Source organism: Rhinolophus sinicus, chromosome 3 (assembly GCF_057876585.1).
Source record: "Rhinolophus sinicus isolate RSI-liver-muscle chromosome 3, RSI-T2T, whole genome shotgun sequence".
Lineage (NCBI taxonomy): Eukaryota > Metazoa > Chordata > Mammalia > Chiroptera > Rhinolophidae > Rhinolophus > Rhinolophus sinicus.
In genome coordinates, this window is record NC_142503.1 from 21,115,950 (window position 1) to 21,137,084 (window position 21,135).

Here is a 21,135-nt window from a genome sequence, read left to right on the forward strand (position 1 = left end):
TCACCACCTCCTGTTTTTCCTCCTCAATTTTACAAGCGAGACGGTGAGGGAGAGCTTCCAGGTCCAGCTCTCATCTCGTGGTGGCATTGATGCGGTTCCAGGTTCTTGATGCACAGCCAGTGTCTCTGCCCTCTGTCTTGCGTCTCCCTCTTCTTCATGAGGCCTCAGGCTGAGACCCCAGTGTATTAGGATAGTGCTGACATCCTGGGCCCCCGGCATCTGCTTTCATCCTGGGTTTCACCAGCCTTAACACTCTGGATAAAGGCTGCAGGACTCCACAGCTGTGTGATGAGAAAGGGGAACTTGGCTTTCTCAGTTCTGCTCCCTTGTCTCATCGTGCTGTTGCTGAGACTAGGAAAGAGCCCATGTGACTGAGGAGCTAGTGAAGTGGAGCCAGGGGGCTTCATTCCAGTTCCTCCGAGTTGCAGTTTAGGGAAGAATTGCTATGAGCAATATGCTCTTGCCAGTATGGCTCATTTTCCTCTTATTATCCCATTGTTTTTGAACCTAGCATCCGCAGGTTTTGATATATTTTTGCCTCTTAGATTATAAGGACTATTGCCTAATTTTGGAGTATTTAATCAGTAGACTAAAAGGATATTTTAATATTTTGAGCTACATGAAAAATCAGCCTTCCTGCCTCCAGACACCCTTTACTCCAAATTCTAGACCTAGACGCTCAGGCTTCCAACAAGAATACACAGCCTTGGCAAAGACTTGGCAGGAAGAATTGGCATTGAGGCCCTGGAGGGAAAAGCCGAGACATTCTTCTACCCTTCCACAGATACCACTGGGCACCCTGGCATCTCCTCAGCAGGCATCGGGAAGGGGAGCAAAGACAGAATGTTCTCTGTCAGCCTGGTGCATTCCACAGGGAGGGAAATGCTACAGAGGAAGGAGAAGCACATTCCCCATTTGGTCAGATGGGCTGGGAATTTGAAAAGCATCATCCAGTCTTATGTACACACACACATTCAGAGAGAGAGAGAGAGAGAGAGAGAGAGAGAGAGAGAGAGAGAGAGAGAGAGAGATGTTTGCACAGCCCAGCTCCCCACAGTCTATGGCTTACGAACGCAGGGCTTTCTAGACAGGCATTATACCTCGTCCACCAAACCTTTAGTTCTATGATGACTTCTTTATCATGCTAGTTTGGAACATGGGGAAGGAGAAATCTCTTCTATGTCAAGCCACTATCCACAAACACACAGACACAAAGAAAACATAAATTAAAAACAAAACAGGGCCATTTATAGGCAAAACTAATAATTAAGGGGCATACGTAATAATTAAGGGGATTTTGAAAACAGTTTTGATGCCTGACCTATGTATGATCTCACTCATCCACTTAAAGGAAGTAAGGACACTAACGTATTGTGTGCCCACTGGGTGCCCGATGCTTCTTACCTATCATCTCATTTAATAAAATAATTCCCATAAGACAGGTATTCATTCTTTTTATTCAAAGGGTGACATTAAAATCTAAGTGATTAATTAATTTTCCCAGAGGTCACACAGCAGTGGGTGGCAGAAGCAGGTTTTATCCTGGGTCCCTTAGACTTCAAAATTCATGCCTCTTTCTATACTCCAAGCTGCCCCTTACTCAAATACGATATGAAGGTCACCAGAGTCAGTGGTATTAGAAAAAGATCATGTGCTCCTGCCGGAGGTGTTGACTTTTAGGGACACTGGCTGGGGTCTTTGTAGGACAGTCTGGAACCAAGGAATGGGTGTCCGTCTAGTTCTCGGTCCATGGGCTCGTGACCATCAGTACGAAGCTACAGCCCTAAAGCTGACCCAAAGCAGTGACGCCTTTCACTTCTTCCCATGTTCTCTGTTTACAGCGAGGCGATACGCTGCTACAGCTGCTGCCTGCTACCGTGTTTCCCCGTAAATAAGATCTAACTGGAAAATAAGCCCTAGCATGATTTTTTCAGGATGACATCCCCTGAACATAAGTCCTGATGCATCTTTTGGAGCAAACCGTAATATAAGACCCAGTCTCATTTTCAGGGAAACACAGTATTTGTTCCCAAAGTTTATTTACACTATCTGAGGTGCTCAACCATGTAGAAGAAAGAAGTCAGTCTTTCAGCACTTCGTGGCATCTGTTCCTCTTCTTCATCCAGCCAGAGCAGTAATCCCATATTTTATTCCCATATTTTTTAAGAGAGGGAGGGAAAAACGAGCTTTTGATGTGCTGAATATAAGGAATAATAAAAATGTAAATTATTGTAGATAGTAGTCACAAAACTTTAAGGCATTGTTTTAGAAATACAACAGTCGCTTTCTTCTGGAGAGGTTGTCTCGTGTTTCCACACAAATATGCTGTTTGCTTATACATAGGAGCTTAGAACGTTTTTGTTGAATAAATAAAATCAGAGCATTTAAATTTGTTTTGATGTTCCTATGAAGTACATGCATAGCAATACAGATTTCTCTTGTGCTTTTGTTTTTCATTCTTGGTTTTTGTTAACAAGTACTTATTATATCTAATGTAGAAACCCCAGAAAAAAATAGAAGAAAAAGAAGATAAAATTTTTGTAATACTGCCACGAGCACCATCTATTAACTACCTGGTGTGTCCTTCCAGATGGCAGCACACATATATGTGTGCAATATACACATGCACGTTTTCATTACATGGAATCAAACGCAAGGAGACAGTGTACCTGAGGCCGTTCCAGCTGGACTTAGTGCCAGAACAGCCGTTTAAAAGCTGTGTATCTGGAACAAGTTACTACATCCCTCAACATCTCAGTTTTCTCGTCTGTACAGTGAGAATCATGGGATATTAGGATGATTAAATGAGCCATAAAGGGCTCTGAATAGTGTAGCTGGTCCCAACAAGCCTTTGGAGAAATGTTTGCTTTTATGATTATCACATATTATTATATCCAGTTTATTATTACCTTCATTATTCCTATAGTTACGACATATTATTTTGAAGCTATTTTTTTTCACTAAGTAGCATACTGTAAGAATCTTTCCACATCAGGAACTGCATTTCTACAGTATCATGTTTAATGACCGTGAAGTACTCTATCCTGTGACTTGTGCTGTTTACTCACCAGTTGGGACCTTTGTCTTTTTTTTTAATTAATTAAACTGAACTCATTTTTTGTTTAATAGCTCTTTTTCCTTTCCTTAGGCAAGGTCTGATAATATAGCATTCACAATTACTGATCTAAAATGAACTTCAGGTATCTTGAAGGTAGAACCTGCATCCAATGTCACTGTCACTAGGTGCCAGCTCAATAGTTTATCCATTGTTTAAGATGGATATTTTTGTTGTTTTCATTCTCTTTTCTGTCAAGCCCCAAGGAATACGATAATCAAAAGTTTCCACATGTTTCCTGCCTTGTAGAAATGGCTGGTGTGGGAGAATGAGGAGAGGACACATGTCTCTCTTTTCTGGCCGCACATCAGCCCTGCGGCCCTAGTCCCTGGCCTCATGCGGTGGCATTTCCCAGGGGACCGCTCAGCTCCTGTGTGTCCTCTTTTGCAGTTAGGATTGTCACGTGGCCTCAGCAATCTTGCCTGCATCCCACAACGTATTCTGGCTTTATCTGTGCATAGGAAGGGCTGTGTTGAAGAAGCCCCCTTTAGAGTGTAAATTTAATGGAGTCATTCCATGTATTTTTGTTGACCTTGAAAAGTTGTTCAAGGCTGCTTTTATTGAAAAGACTATCAGTCTCCACTTCGGCATTGTAATTCAATACAGTCTAATCTCTTTCTAATGAACATACGCTAGTGAGATGAGCAATGGGAAGAGGGGAGGATATGACGGATATTTGAACTCTGTGTTAGGCCTGGGGACGCCGTGATGAGCAGACACGGTGTGACATTCAGGGACCTCTCGAGACCAGCAGGGGAGATAGACTAGTCTAGCTAAACATGCACTGCAAGGCAATAAAAGACCCAGTAAAGGACGTTAGAGAAGAAAGAGGAGCAAATGGAGTGCATCCTGTGGTGACCCAGGAAGGCCTGCAAAAGCAGAGGATGCTCAAGCTTTGCCCACATAGGCCTTCGTCATGAGAGGAAGGCTGGTCGAGGCAGGAGGAGCTGATGGTGGAAAAGGCAAGAGGGCAATAAAGGGCAGGGTAACCTAGTTACCTGGGAGAGCCTGGTGTGTTTGGATGCCGGGTGTGGGTTGGATGGAGAGAATGGTGGGAGATGAGTTTGGAGAAGTGGGCAGAGGCCAAAACCCTAAGATGCTGGTCTGCTAATGAGGACATTTAAACTGTATCCTGAAAGCAAGACAGGGGAGGGCATCAAGGGATCAGAAGTTCAGGAAGCTTGGATTGCCTACAGAAACATTCCTCCAAGAAACAGATTCTTCAGGGGGAAAAAATGGTTTGGGTTTAAATTGGGTCTACACCACTGATATTTGAGGTAACCTTGCAATCCTGGAAATGTGGAACATACATTCCATATAGTCTTTGGGTTGGGAGCATGTGACCACCCACAGTTGCTTCTGCTAGGTTTTCCTTGACCTTGACCCAGAACTGTCTGGTGCCATGGGATAATTCGTGGGCCTTTGATTGTATCCCCATAGGAAAACTCTGCAGAGGACCTCCTGAGGTTAACATCTAAAAGTCTGCCTGATCTGACCAGCTCAGTAGAGGACGTGTCCTCTTGGACCGACAATGAAGAACAGGAGCCAGACGGGGAAGAGGACGAAGGGACCGGCTCGTCTTCCATCCAGGGAGCCGTAAGTGTACCTCTGGTTTGAAGGGCTGCTCTGCTGGAATGATGTTTTCCTGAAGACACGTGCCAGGATCTGAGATAAAAGCTTGAGATAGTATGATAGAGGCCAGGATGGGAAAGGATCGCAGTACATTCTTTTTATTTTTTTAATCAAAATCTTCCAGAAAGATCTGTGAGGTAATGCTTTTCATTTAAGAAAAAGAAGTTGAAACTAGGCACAGGATAGGAGAACAACTGGGTATTAAGTTCTGTGCATATATCAATTTCTAGGATGCTTAATATATACAAGGATTTTATTGGTACTTATTGACAGAGTGTTTGAAAACTATTGTTTGTGAATTTGAACTTAGAGAGATTTCTGGTTGAAAGTGGAATGTTAAAATAATACAATACCCATTCAGGCAAAGCTGTATAGATATGTCTTAACATTTTAATCAAATCAGGACTCTCGCACAGCTCGTAGCTCTTCCTTACACAGCCTGTGACACTTCACACACTCAGTGGTCTGCTCTCACGCACTGTCTGGCACAGTCAGAAGGGCTTTTGGATAACTATGGTTGCAGTGGCTCCGTGGTCTCCCAGAGCTGACAGATGTGTCATTTTTAGTGTAAACTCTTATTAGCCTTTGTTCCCCACTGTCATGCAGGGTGTCACGCGGGGTCTCTGGTCCCACTCCCCACATGGTGAGGCCAAAAAGGAACACCCACGAAGCCATAGGTAGGGGAGGCATAGCACTATACTCTCGCTGGCAGCTGGGTTGGAGACACAGGAAGCAGGAGCCACAGAATCCGCAATCCACACTCCACCACACTCTGCTGTGCTAACTGCAGTCCACGCTTGCCAGCCACCATCTTCTTGCTAGCCCCCATTTGCTGCTAACGTAGCCACGGCAGTTATATTAGTGGCCAATGGCTCACTGGTTACAGCTGACGGCCAACTAGCCACAGCTGATGGCCATCCAATCACAGTTGATGACCATTTACTACCTGAGTGAGCACCTTTCCACATGACAGAGAGAGCCTGGAAACTGCACTCTTGGCTCTGTCGCCACACCCGCCAACCAGCCATGGGGAGGGTGCCCTCTTTCTGCCATTTGGATCCCCTTAGAATTGCTTAGTCAAAGGTTTTCTCCAGAGAAGTTAGACTGATTTACACTTCTAGCAGTGCCCAGTTCCCATGCTCACCAATGGCATGATCTTAAAAAGAAAATAGTTTACCTATTAATCACATATCGTTTTATTGGTTGTCACCACAAATCTCAAACTCATTATTGTTGGTGGAGAAACCAGAAGTGACCCTGCTTTGACAGCTCTCCCTTCTCCGTGCCTCAGCCACCACCTCACCCCACTCAACCTTCTGCTCTGTCCCCGTCACAGAGCACTCACACGAGGAAACACCCGAGTTTCTTCCCTGGCTTACCACCCGTGCTGCATAAACACCTGTCATTTGTCAGCCATTCTCTTGAGCGCTGGTCTCAAGCAGGAGAACCGGACCTGAGACAGAGCCCTGTAGGGCCAGCCAGGAGGTGGACAGCAGGCACACGGTATCTTCCAGACTTCACAGTCTGCCCTCGGTACCTTATAAAGGTGCTGAACTACTGAGAAAAAAATATATTTATATGTTTTTTAGTACTATGTTTACAATCCAAGACTCTTTGTCATTTTTAAGCCCTAATGAACCACCTTCAATGAAAGAAACCTGGTACAGTTTTAATCAACTAGGTTACCCTGCCTTTTATTTCACAGATGAGACTGATTAAACCTGCTGCCAAATTCTACTCAGACATTGACTAGCGTTGTACCTGTAAGTGACGGTATGCTCCAAGCACTTAGGCTGAGCAAGTGTAATACAAATGCTAAGGACCTGTCAGAAGCACACTTTACGATTTATTTTTTGTGGCTACAATAAACAACAATGAGATTTTCCTTTCAAAAAGCTCCAATCGTGCTCAGGATAAAACCATATGGTGAATATCAAGTTTGCGGAATAGAGGTAGGAAGAAGAACAGGAATGGGACGGTGAAATTCCATAGTCATTTCCATACTTGTCATCCATCTCAGTGGGGTCTGGCTCCAGTGACAGGAGTCTCTTCCCACCACCCACCACCATATCCAATCCTGAAGACCGCAGTTTGGTGTCGGAAATACCTTAAGTCTGGCTCTTTCTCCAGCTGTGGTCCGGGTCCACCTAATCAGTCATTCTTCCTCAGCTCTGTCTTCTCCACTTTGTCTTCTGCTCCGCCATGACCGTTTTTAAATGAGAAGCTGGCCGTGTCATTAATGGTTGAAAATCATTTGGCGACTCTCAGTCACTCTGGGGCTAAAATCCCGAGTCCTGAACATGACCTGCATGCGCTCCAGCCTGCGCTGCCTTTCTGCTCTCTAGGTTCCCAGCAGCCCCAAACATGCGCGTTCCCCGGCACCGGGAGGTCCACATTCCCCAGGCTGCTACTGTGTGTTTGGCATCCTCTGTTCTTTCTGCCTAGACCTTTTTTGCCTGGCAAGATCCTTGTCAACCGAGCCCAAACATCACTCCTCCCCATGAGGAAACCTTTCCCCGACCCTCAGAGTTACTTGGTCTGTGTTCTGTGCTGGCCTAGCTCTGTGTGGAGGTTTCCATTATCGCATTCACCATCTTGTTTTCATAATTTATCTTTTTACTTTCTGTCTTCCTCATTAGAGCTAAACGTTTCAAGGGCAAAGGCTGTGCTGCCTTAAGCTTCTCCCTCTGCCTGGACAGTACAAGGCCTAGAATATAGTAGAGGGTGGATGGGAGGGAGGGATTCTGCTGTGAGCTCCTGTCATTCCTTGACCACTTCCAGTCCTTCCCTCGGAGATCACTGGTCCTCTTACGTCCTCAGGTCACAAGCCTGGTTCCCAAGCCTCTGACTCTTTTGCTTCCCTCTTCTTGCCCCCAACATGTGCCCTGCCTGGGCCCCTCTCCATCCGCTCTTCGGAGGGATAGTTCCCTGCCTGTTCCACCCGCTAGGATGTCAGCACCCTGGGGCATTGCAGCACTGCGAGATCTGGCCTTGCCATTGATTGGAGAATAAGGGAGAGCAATTCTCTTCTGGTCCCTGTGGCCAGTTGAGGGGGACTTAACTCAATTGCAGGTTTTGCATACCTGGAACCCTACTGGAGTGGTGCAGCTGAGCACTTAAGCCTGCGGAGGGCATGAGCCATAATTCTTCCGCCCCTTGCCAGGATCCCATGGAAAGGGGAGTTGAGACTGAAAGGAACTGAGATGGTTTTGCTTTGAGATGTTATACACGTGCCCTCCTCTCTGGTTATCTACGCACTACCTTCCTCTCAAAGACCAAATGAAGTTCAAAGTTACCTGAGACACCTCCCTCCACTTGAAGCATTTACAGTGATCTCTCTCTCTTTCCCAAATATGCTAATCACTGCTCCCTGGCAGTTAGCATCTGCTGTTTTCTATTTATTTGTTACTGCTTATCTCATGGCAGAGCAGAAAGAAAGAAAATACTTAAGGTTTGTCAATTTTGAAGTCAGGGTATCTCTTTGCACCCCAGTACCACAGAAGTACCTTGTATTCAATACATACTCAGTACATATGCCTTGATCATACAGCCATCTGTAGAGCAGTGGTTCTCAAAATGTGGTCCCTGACCAGCAGAATCAGTGTCACCTAGAAACTTGTTAGAAATACAGAGCCTTGGGTCCCAGCCCTGCTGAATCAGAATCTCTGAGGGTGGTGTCCAGCAATCTGTTTTTCAATAAGCTTTCCAGGTGGTTTGGACACAGACTAACGTTTGCGAATGTGGGAGCTCTCCAATAAAATGAGTGGCATATGGGTTATTATTGGCTATTCAGAAAAGTGTGTTTTTTTCTGAAGTGTAAATAATTACAGTTCATCTTTTTAAAAAAATGACGTTTTTCAAGGGGGAAAAGAGATCCATGCTCTGGCTTTCTGAGAAAGTGGCTCTTTTTAAAACGAAGAGAAGAAGAAGAGTTTCAATGTTATAGGATGAAATGGGTGGTGATACCTCTGAAGTGATTGGAAGCCTGTCTCCCTTTTTATATTTTTAACAACAACAACAATGGAAGTACAGATTGCCTTTCGCAATCTGCATCTGTGCGAGCTCAGCTAGGAAGAGTTTGCTTAGCACATCCATCAACAGACCTGTATCCGGCTTCCTTTGGCATCTGGAATCAGTTCTAACGTTTTTGGAATCAGCAGTTTGGGAAAATCTTGGAGACCTTTTGGGTGATTAGGGCTTAAGCAGGAATAAAGGACCTCATCTCTCAAAAGGAAAGAAGAGCCAAGCTGCATCTGACGATTCTGTAAGTTTGATCATTGGTGTTCGATTCTTTGTTTGTTGGTGGAATAGTCAAGAGGTATGAAAACCTGAATCACAGTCTTCTGGAAAAGTCATCATCCTCTGAGGTAGATATCCATCCAGATATAGAAAGACAGGAGAGGAGCTCTCGTGTTTTATTTGGATTGAATAATTGATACAGTGTTCGGCTCTAAATGTTTCCAAAAGTATCTGGGCATTGAGGATTTGTATTGCAGCATCCAGAAGTACCATTTCTGGTTGAGTCAGGCTGGCCTGGATGGGAAACTGGGGCCTGCGCTAGGTTTTTCTGGTGAATTGAAGTGAGAGTGTGAGGCAGAGAACAGTGAGCACCAAGTACGTAAGCTTGTGGTTAGTTTTAAAACAGAAAGACCCCAATGTCTGGCTGAAAACCAGATCTTCACAGAGTAAAACTATTAATGCAGAGAGATCCTGGCACCGGGTTCCCCGAGCTTTTTGTGAGGGGAGTGAATGTTCTTTCCCGCCAGCCTGGAGGGGCCAAGGCGGGTGTTATGACAGGCTGTTCATAGGGCAGCCTTGGGCTCTGAGGTTCAAAGCACAATGCAGTGGCAGCCGTTGCTTAAAGATGTCCTCATTCTCCTGGTTCAGGAACGCTCTTCCCTTCTCCTTAGGGTTCTTCTTCCTACTTACCTAACATTAGGATTCGCCTCTTCCAGGAAGTCTTCCTGGATACATACATCCTTCATGCCTGAGCCCCCAGAATGTAATAGCACCCTGTAATTTCCTCCATGACCCTTAACACAGATTATAATGATACATTTATTCATGTGACAGTTTTTTTGATGTCATCCTCCCCTATTAGTAGGTGATCCATGGGGGCCCATGTCAGGTTTGCTCACTCCTATATCCCAAGTGCTAAATATGTATCATGGGATGGGTGGAGGTTGGCCCAGTAGGCAGTCAGGTGTATGGTTGCTGTACCCTCTCATTCCCTAATGCCCCTGCATACCCCTCATCATAAGATTTATTTACCTTCTACTGACTTACCCACCTTCCCCAGCATACCATGAATTTCAAATGGGCATGGCACATAGTAGGCACTTATTGTTTGTGTCCACAAACTAGAAAGTCTATCTGCCTCTCCCTTCTGAGGGTTTCCGTTGGGGATACGAATATCAGTAATGTAGAAATTTCTTTTCCACGTATAGCATTGGGAGGACACAGTGTCCCTTTCCTTATAACAAGACATTCGTGATTGCACCTGATTAACAAAAGAGTAGGTTTGTTATTTTTTATTGGTTAAGATTTAAAAGCTGCAAGCAGCAGAAAGGGAACTTGGGACTGATTTTTAACAAATCAACAATAACAACAATAACAATAATAAGGGATTGCCCTTCCCAAAGGAGTTGGTGAAGCAGTAAGTGGGATGGGAGTGAAAAGACAAGGCAAGAAGGCACCACAGAAAGGCGCTTGGGATTGCGAGTCTCGAAGCTGCAGATTCTGGTAAATAGCTACCAGGAACCATGGGATTAGCTGGTCCAAACTTTGCATTTTATAGCCGAGAAATCCATGACGGGAGAGAAGACTGCTGAGCTCCGCTGATAGCAAACTTGTTCCCCAGGTGAGTCACAGTATGGCTCAAGGGAAAGAAAAGGTGAACACACTAAGAAAAGCACTCTGGCACTGCACAGACATGTAAGTGGAATAAGTGTGTGTTGCAGACACATAAATGGACACAGGTAGCTCCACATTCTTACGTATGTCTAAAATCCGGGGCAGGGGGATGGCGTGGTTTAGCTGATCATGAGATCTCCGCGGTCTACACTGGAGGGGCCCATTTGGCAGGCCTGAGTGGGATGGGGCCCAGGAGTCAATTTTCAGAAGCATCCCAGGTGATCTTGATCCTCCCAGATTTGAAAAGCAAAACTTTGGGAAATGCTGGCGGCCGGAGGAAGCAGCAGGTCCAAACACACCCCTCTGTTGCCCATGTGGCAATTTCCATGACGTGACACAAAGTGGCAGGGCTCCTAAGAGTCTCCTGGCTGGGCGCTAGATGAGGCCACAGACCTATCTGTGCATGGCTTTGAGATAAGGGAGGTTTTGGGCCCCCAGCTCTCTCCTCCTTTCTGTACTTCAGGATAGAAGGATCAAGGCCAATGTATTTGTGGTTGGAAACTTGGAAGCGCAGTTCCCCCAGCCTGCTCTGGATCCTACATGAGAACAGACTTGCTTGCACATCATGGCTCTCATCACCTTGGCAGCCACCCTGGTATACAGACTGGTGGTGGTAATGCAGAAACTGTGTTACTCGTGGCGCAGGCAGCAGCACATACTGACCCCCACTTCCCCGAGTTGTACAATTTTCTTTCCACTGTCCCAAACTGTGACCCACCCTCTCTTCTCCCTCCAGAGTCCTTCCCCAAGTAGGTCTCTCAGTTCACTTAGACGTTCGTTAGGCCACACTTCAACTTGGCATCTGTAGGAGGTGGCTTGAAACTCAGTACAGTACGTAGAATTGCCAGAACAAGATAAGAACCACAAGACTGCAATTATTGCTGGTCTAAGAAAGTAAGATTTACATTTGGGGGTGGTTTTTGTTTGGTTTGGTCTCATACTTAAGGAGATGAAGTGAGTATTTAAATGGGTGGGGGAAAATAAGATAAGGATAATTATTTGGCTGAATTGCCCAGAAAACTGCTGAAGTTTGAATTAGGCTTATTCCCGTGGCACATTTCCTGGGGCCTGTTCCAACTCGCTACCTGGCTCTGTGCTGCATTTTCATCCAAGCAGTTTGCAGTTCTCAAGGAAGTAAACAGCTCGTGTGATCTGCATAGCAAAGCAAATATTCTCTAGTCTAATACCGCAGTGGTCTCCAAAGTGGGGTGAGTGCACCTGGGTATTAGAGGGAACCAGATGGGACCTTGGAGTGTGGGAGGAAAGTATTAGGACTTATATAGATTTTTATCTCATTTTCAATGGTTTTGTACTTTATAGTGCATGTATACATTAGTACAGTAGTCTAGGGTTATAATTTATGAATTTATGCTGGGGGTGCCTGCCGGCTACATAGTCTACAAAGGTTGACGTCACGGCACGAAGCATTATGATACGCAGTTAAAGACATCCCCTTAGAGTGCAATCGCCTTTATTATCATCTTTTGGATTTGAAAAATTCCTTCAAATTTCACTGAAAATACAATGTGGACGACTAGAGCATATAATAGTTTCTTTCCCCTCAGATTAATTTCTTTTATGAAATTAATACCACAGACATCATGAGGCGACCTTATCTCTTCAGATAAGATATTGCCCATCTTTGCGTTCCTGTGCAGTATTCCAAGATGCCTTTCAGCTCTTCCCCCATTTCCGCCATTCCCCTGAATGTTCTTCTTATAAATATCACCCTTATTAATTTAGTTTTATATGTCCTGTGGGAGTTTAAATCTGTAGTTCTCACACTGAAATGTAAAGTAGAATGTATTAAGACTTGAAGGAAAGTGGCAGTTCGGAAATGAAACTGAAATAAAAATTTCTTCTGCCATAGACAAAATGATGGCAATTCCACAGGGAAAAAAACAGGATGATGTGACTCCTTTGTGCACCATATATCTAAAGTAATATATCTTATTTGTTTATGAGCTTCGGTCAGCCTTTAAGGTCACAGAAATCCTTGACATGTAGGTGGCTTTTGAGACTGTCAATGGAGAGAGTAGTGCTCCACAAATTCTTACTTTCTTAGGAGAAACAGGATATCCCTACATAGTTTCAATTCCAGTTATTGTGTTGGTTTTTTTAGGCAAATGACGAAATTACCTTTGACCGCATGTAGATGAGTTAGACAAATAGGCAATGAGTGCTCAAAACAAAACAAAAAAACACCTCACTTGAAGACTTCATGAACAGTGGAACATTTGGAGTTTTTTGTTTGTTTTGTTTTTTGGTATTTTTCTCTAGTTTACCACATCTTATACAACACAGTAGTACAGAGCTGAGAAATAAAAACAAAGCAAAATATAACAGCAGAAGTTGCCCTGTGGAATCCAGGGCAGAAATTTCTCAAAGCCATAGAGCTGTTTAAAATGAATAGAATTCTCCCCACCCAAGTGTTTCCTTGCCTGGCTTGGTGTTTGCTGTTTGTTTGCTTGGTTTTGCTGGCCCAGCTCTTTACGTAAGCTACTGATTCAGCTCAGTAAATGACATTTGCAGAAAAAAAAAACATGCCTCTCCCTTCTGGTTCTTGCTCTTATTCCTTCACTTGAAATATTCTTCCTTCTGCTCCTGACTATCAAGGTTCTGATGCCCGTCATTCCTCAGAGACGTTTCTAATTACTCCAGCCTTCTGTCATCTCTACTTCCTCTGATTGCCAATTTCATTTGCCCGTTTCTCACATTTTAGCACTTCAGAATCAGAAAGACACCTCCTGATTTATATACATGGTGGGGAGATGCTTTCAAAATGTACTGGCAAAGTTGTTGTTTGGATGTTCAAATTTATTTCCCCTAGAAACAAATATATTAATAAATATTGGTGGAATTACCTTGTAAAACTCGTGATAGCAACTAGGTGACCTGCACGTCACACATACACACCCTCTTCAGCTCCCAAAGCAAACATCTCTAATTCTTCCCAACGCTCTTCCGCTGATGCCAGATACCACCTCAGAAGTTGATAACGTGACATTCAGTTGCCCACACCCAAGTCATAGTATGAATGAACAGTAGACTCAGCCAGCTTCACTGCCATCCATGTGAGTGCTCTGCTGGCTGCTTTGGGGGATACAGAGACATAACTCACACAGCCTTCCTCTCTTACGATACTTATTATATTCCATAATGAATTGCGGTTATTTCTGTTCTTTTCATGTTCCCCATTTCTGTCTAATAAATCCTTAGGAGCCATGTGCTATGTATGACGTAGTGGAGTGACATCTGATTCCTCCCGGTGATCAGGGAAGGTTCAATGGATGGGGTGGTATTTGACTCTTCATAGGATTGCCACAGGAACACCCACAAATATGGGTGACATTCTAGAGCAGAAAAATAACATGTACAGTGGTCCACAAATAGGACATTTTAAGGCCAGTTCAAGGGTCAACAAATAGTGTATTAAGTGCAAATGTCCAGCCCATGCTTTTGGTTCCAGACCGAGGACTCATGACTTACTTTACGAGTACTGTGACTCATTGATGGTTGTGTGACAGGGTCAGATCTTTTGTTTTAAGGTTATCAAGCAGTGAGTTAGAGGAAGAAAGGCAGTTGGAGGTGGAGAGATAGATTTGGAAGCTTTGCTGTAACCCCACTGAGAAGTAGTCAGAGCCTGGATGGAAGGAGGGGTGGCCATGACAATGGAAAGGCAGGAAGCAGTGTTACTGGCTGGTCAGTGGAGGAAGGGAGCAGGGCCAGCCTGCTAGTTGGAGGGTGGGTTCTCCAAGCCTTACAGCTTGGCGAGCTACGGGCTCCTTGGTGGTAGAGAAGAATGAAATGAGTTTCCTCTCCTTTTTTTCCCCTGAAAGCAAGGCCAATCCAAAGCAATATTTTGAATGAGATTTTGTTTACCCTCTAGCCTCCTGTTATCCACTCCTCGCCTGCTGGTCCCTTTCTTCACAGGTTTCCTGGATCTTAGTACCTCCCTAAAGTTCCCACAGTCTCCCCGAAGAGGTTCCAGGTTCCCAAGAATCCTGTTTTTTATTCTCCAAGTCATTTTCTTCCTTTTCCTACCTCCACTACCACCACCACCACCACCAACAACAACAACAAGACCAAAAAAACAAACAAAACCCTTCCCATTTGTTTCAAGTACTATGTTTGTTAGTAAAGAAATCTGATTAAACCAATTTAAGTTGTGGCCAATAATCCTATGACACTTAGCAAAATATGTACATTTTAAAATGAGAATCCTTGTTTTTTTGAGTGAGTTTCTTATTGGTAACTTTTTTTTTCTTTAGAGGGTATCGTTAGGTTTTAATTTTAAAAAGGAATTTTATTTTTAGTTACGTCAGCCTAGGAGGAGAAAAACATTACTTTTTTTTTATTTAAATATATTTTATTCAAGTCAGTATAAACCACATAAGTGCTATTATTTCAACAAAAGTCAATATAAACATTTTTAACGAGCAATCTCACTTGTTTTGTACCCTGGCATAGGAATCTGGTGTGTTTTTTGCGCTTACAGGACATCTCCATTCAGAGTAGCCACGTGTCTAGTGCCCAGTAGGCACGTGGCTAGTGCTGCCACTTTGGATTGAACATGTCCAGAGTTAAATGCCTTGCCCTAAAGCGTCTCCCACATTCTGGATCTTTTCTGATTGTATCCGTGGAAAGTGTGTACTGTGTTCCTCTGGTCTCCAATTGTCCTACAAATTGGTGTGTAACTTGTATTGGTATCTTTTAAAGATGGAACTAAAAGATAAAATCACAATGGCTGCACGACAAAGATGTTTTAGAGGAAATACCATGGTAGACCATTCAGTCTTGCCTGCTTAAGATGTCTGTCCTTGCCAGTGCTTTCCCTTCAACTTACTCTAAGTTATGTTTCCTAAAAATTCTCAAGTTTGTTCACAGTGAACTGTGGATAAGGATGGGTCTGAGCTGTTCCTATCTGTGAGAGGGTAGCAATTGTAAAGTTCAGGTTGTAAACATTACAGGCTTTGCTGGCCAAACAGTGTCTCTGGTAACTGTTCACTTGCCTTTGTAGCGCACAAGCAGCCATAGGCACTAAGTGAACTAATGGGCGTGACTGGGTTCTAATAAAACTTCCCAAAAGCAGGTATTGGACCAGATTTGGCCCCCGGGCAGCAATTTGCCAGCCCCTGCTGTAGGTGCTCATGTGTGAGCCTGGGACAGCCTTTTATTCCTGCTTCCCATCTGGCCTCCTCAGAGCACATCTCAGCTTTCCAGATTCTTCCAGAAGTACATGCCCTTCGAAATATCTATCAGCACATCAGCATGAACTCAACACCACTCCTGGAAAAGAAGGAATTCGGAGTACAGCTCATGTTGATCTGGAAAAGGCAGCAGATCAGAATTTAACCACAACATCTTCCCCATGACCAGTTACTCTTCTAAAACCTGCCTGAGTGGTATACCCAGTTAAAACAATCCCTTTCTGTTACAATAAGCCATGGAATCATGTAAAAGTTCCGCTAAAACATTTGTATAGGAAAAAAAAGGCCCTGCAAGAATCTGGCGTGTTTATTGTTACTGCTGAATGGGATTGGACTCAGCTGCTGTTAGGCCACCTCTGACGAGTCATCCCTTATTTTCTTTCCTGCCAATCCTTCTGTTTACTTCTTAGGTCTCTTTTCCATGCCTTTTTGATAGCCCTCCCCCCTCTACTTTTTGTATATTTTGAGATTTTCCTACACACACCCACACACACACACCCACACACACACACACCCCAGATTTTATCATTCTGGCTTTTAGGGGAATGTGTAGCCTAGTCCTGCTCCCAGAGATATGTCCAATGTGAACAGGCAGCCAGCTCCTGCTGAGAAATGACCCAAGGGTCTGCCTTTAGTTGCCAGCCCACAAACCCAAAGAACTCCAGACCCACAGTTTTTTCACCCACTCGGTCATGGGAACATGGCCAGTGTGAGAGATTCCTGCTTCGTAGAGAATGTCTGTGCTTGCCTCAATTCGAAATCAATACCAAGGAGGGACACATGCAGATTCTCCTTCTTGCCATTCGCATCTCCTGTTATTTTTGAATGACTGAGGGTCACTTGAGGACAATGACCTCTCCTTGGGAAGGTGACACAAATTCACCACAGGTGGCGCAAACGTGGGGCAATGACTGATGACATTCTTATGTCCTTAAAGGGACCAAGAGAGCTCTTTAATTTGTATGCATAAATATCATCCAAATCACCAACAAAGTGGGCCTAAGTGGTTTGGGGATGATAAATGTGAGGAAACCGGAAATGGGCTGAGAGAGAACAAGGACAGAATTATTTCTTTCTCTGAGCCACAGCCTGAGTGCCTCTGTCAACATCAGCTGCCGCCTTTCCCCCCAGCAGCCTCTGGTGCTCTGCGTGTACCAGGGCATACTGGGGCTTGGCAAGTTTCACTTTTCAGTTTTACTGTTGTCCTCTTTAGTCCTGAGTTACTGTCTGTGTTGGAAAGCAGTAAGTTGAGTGTAGCGGTAGATTTGTGTTTAAATTTCTGCAGTCAGTTCACAGGTTTCTTGCTACTTTGGGGCTGACTGATGGTTGTTTTGATTCCCTTTTTCTGAATGGTTATTCATTCCCAGCCCTGGCCTCTCTGATGGCCATCTGGTTCTCCTTTGGTCACTCCAACATCTGCCCCAGAGATTTGGAAAAAGAGCTTCCTTTGGCAGCCTAAAAATAATCTTAGTGTGACTGGAGCATGAAAGGGAAATCGCCAGGCTCCACTGTCCTATAGATACTGACCAGGGGAGAAAGCCAACAAAGAAAGCTTCCTCAAGATCTGGAGCTAGATGACTTATGTCACATCTGCAGATTTTTTTCCCCCCACATGCTGGGAACTGTAAAAACATGGCATGAAGTGGATGCAACCAATCCTGCAATTTTCCTTGGGATTAGATATGCTTGCACAATGGAAATGGTTAGAGATAAAAGCCACCCTTTGCATGATTTGTTTGTAAGGCTTCAACAGTTAGCTGAGCAAGACAGATGATGCTCAGTAGTTCGACATTATATTAGTCACAGTGTATTCACAGAGATCTCATAAATGCTTTGGACAGCAGTTATAGGACATTTCTAAGTACTAGACTTTTAACATGGACCAGAGGGGCCTGTCTCGTAGTAGACAATGATGGTTTGCTCCTCAACCCCAGAAAACTAAAATTTGCCAGAAGCTAAAACTTAGTCCCTGTGCTGTTTCTTATCCAAAGTTATTTCTAAACCACATTGTCCAGTGCAGCTTTTCAGAGGTTCTGTATTGAGATAAAAAATGTCAACATAACTATATTCAAATAATTAAAATGCCAATCAATTCAAATCCCCTCGCAAGTTATAATCCAAAGATGTTAAAATCTAAAGTAATTAACATCCAAACTTAAATTTCCTTGACCTTTTGAGTTAAAAACCAAAGCACTTCATGTCCCCCTTCAATCTCTCATATTTCTTATTTTGCTCCATCTTAACTAAGGAGATTCTTGTATTAGGTGCTAGGTACAGGTAGTGCTTTTCAGCATTTGCAGCCTGGGATATTTTCCACTAGAAGAAATATGTCTCTTTCAGCTCCAAGAAAGTTGAATTTGTTTAACAGCAAGTTTCTTGTGTGCTTTACTTTTTAGTGAAATGTAAATGAACAAAGAGTAAATGGACTCACAATGGTATCAAAACATTGGCTGCAGACCCTTGACATTTAGAAAAGTGAGCCAATCCCTAGCCCCTGGACAGTGGTCCCAGGCAAAATTTTGTTCCCAGCACCTTATTTAATTTTGCCAAAGACCATGTCAAGAACTGTAAAAAGTCTGAAATTTTACACTACAGATTCGTGGATGCTGGCAGAAGACATGAGATTCCTAGGTCAGAGACAAATGACTTTGTTACTCAAAGCACAGCATTTTTTGGCTTTCTCCAATCCCAGTTTAAGATTCAGTCCCAGTTTAGAGCTTTATGTTTGCATAATTTCCCCTTGCCCCCCACAAGTCCTTTGGGAGTGATGCAGAGGGGCAGGTACACACACGGGATTTCTAGCACACTGGGGAACCCAGAGCAAAAGCAGCCTGAATCACTTGTGATGGGCTAGAAGCAAACCTGACTGCTCTTCGCTCCAGAGAGGGACATTATCTTTATTATACTGGACATTACACAAATCTGCCCCTTTCTCCTGAGTCACTGTCTCTAACGTTCAAGGCTGTTCACTCTACAACATCCTTTAAGGATGGATAATCCAGAGTGAAAACAGCCTCTGTCTGTTTACAAGATACACAGAAATGGGAGAGACCCAGACATTCAGGAGAAATGTCTGTCTACAGGCTATAGCAGAGACTCCGTAACATCAAGTAAAGGAGGGCTGATGATGAAAATATTCTTGGCTTCTCTTAAAGATGCCAGTCAGTCTGTAGCAGTTGTTTGGAGTCCATGACCATGAACTTAACTCTCAGGAAACGTCCCAGTCTGGGTGGTGGAATTAACCTGGTCCTACGTAAAGTGCTTTCTGTTTATATTCAAGAGCCTCTTAATTTGCATTTACACTTTAAGATAAAAGTATAGGGTGCCCTGATGTACAGCATTGGGTGTGGATTGCACCTCTGATGGGGCTTCCACATTCTGAGGAGCAGGCATTTTCCATCCTGGGCCACATTTTCCATTTCCACTGCCTATTGATACAGAAATGCTTAGACTGAAAGAAGCTGCATCTGTCACCCCCATTTATTCAGTTTGAAAAACACCCTCTGCAGATCCACCAGACCTGCTGTTAATGACTCCGAAGCTTATACCCCTAATGAGCTAGTAAGTGCTAATACTTCTGCCACCTGCTCCTTGGACAGTCATCTTTTCTCAGGTTGCAGAGGTCAAGTAGCATTTTCTGCTACATATTTTTGGGCAGTAATTGGATATGCCTCTAATGTTTTATATTTATCTCTTTTTGGGAAGATTCCCTTGAATTTCTATTTAACCTGCTGCTTAAATGGACTCCTTTCTTCTTTCATAGCCCTGCTTGCTGAGTCTGTGTGCCTTTTTTCACTTCCCCTGTTCCTTTGCTTTCTGACGCAGATAGTTTTTTCTAAAATACTATTCTAGATTCTGTCATGTGGGACCCATCGTTGTGAAAGAAATGGAATCAATGAGTCCTCTGTTTACTAAAATATGTGTTCGTTGTTCAAATATATCTTGACCAACACCACCTCTGAGTTGGCTAATTCCACCCAGGAAATATTCTCCCATCAGACCAGCATCAAGTCCTGACCTATTATCGTCCTGCTTGGCTCCCCATTGGTGCGTCTCATGTTTGCTTCCTTTACAGCCCTAATTTCATACACTTTTCAGGCCACTTCACTCAGGGCAACAAACATATCTATGTCCCTTTAAAATTTACCCAGGAATTTTTATTTTTTTTTTCAGTCTTCCTGGATTTCCTCACCTCTCACTTTTAAATCCAATCCCTCTTGGTATTGCTGTCCCAAATCCTCTTACTCATGCTCTTTATCTGCAGTTTATAAATCACATCTCTCATTGTTATCAGGACTGGGATCCCTGGAGGGGAAGTTCTTGCATTCTGTTCTCTATGGTTTTGCCTCTCTTCCTCAATTGGATTTCTTTAGGTCCCAGTCACTCCCTCTAAGCTAGGAATAGCTAAATGTCTCCCCATTTTTGGATGCTCACTTTAAGCGTAGTTAGACACATCTCTTTTCCTTATACATCATTTTGTCCTGGACTTCACAATCTCATCTGCCTTTCATATATGTTCACCATCATCTAAGAGCTCATCTTTTTTTCTCTATATTTGAAGCTTTTCAAAAGATAATTTTGAAAAAAATTCAAAAGTCCAAGATCCATTGATAAGATCTTATCTTTTTAAGGAACTACCTCTGTTCCTCTAGCAAATCATCATGCACTCTTTATATTCTCGCTTGCACTGCTCCTATTCTGATTGTAAGACCACAGTATATTCTCCAACCCTCTTTGCTGGCCTGTGCAAACCTGATTTCTAAAAACAAAGTGCTCCAGGCACATGCCTTTAAACTGCCTGCTTAGCGTTTAGGTTTGCAGTAATTTTATGGAGCTTTTTCTCATCTTCAATCCAGGAAAACGGTATATTCTCTTTGGGTCCCTATTTGTTTCGCTTTCTTCTTTAAATCTGTTGCCTTTCTGTAGGTATGAAGTTGAAATGTATATCTCTGTGGTCTATAGCTATCATCGTAGTCTGTGCAATCATCAAATCCAGAGGCACCTGAGAAGACCTGGTGGGGAGAAAGCTTGAGGGTTTTGTTCTGTTTTCATTCACTATACCCCTATGATACACGTTAGGTACTCTACTTGCACTCTCACGTGCATTCTTATTAATCCTCATAATAATCCTATAAGATAATTAGAAGATAATGTTAACCCTTTAAAAATAAGTACTTTTGTTCCTTATTTATGTAATTGAAGAACTGCCTCTGACATCGATGCTCTATTAATATATTATGGGCACAGTACATGTGACTACCTATG

General features: G+C 43.5%; 1 protein-coding gene across 5 annotated transcripts in view; it reads left to right on the forward strand.

Moving 5' to 3' along the window:
* Nucleotides 1-21,135, forward strand: part of PDZD2 (PDZ domain containing 2) — a 330,846-nt gene that overhangs the window by 255,334 nt on the left and 54,377 nt on the right. For all 5 annotated transcript variants that reach the window (XM_019737273.3, XM_019737274.3, XM_019737275.3 and 2 more), the window contains one exon: nt 4,556-4,711. In XM_019737273.3, the coding sequence (XP_019592832.3) occupies nt 4,556-4,711 (156 nt within the window). The remainder of the gene's footprint in view (nt 1-4,555; nt 4,712-21,135) is intronic.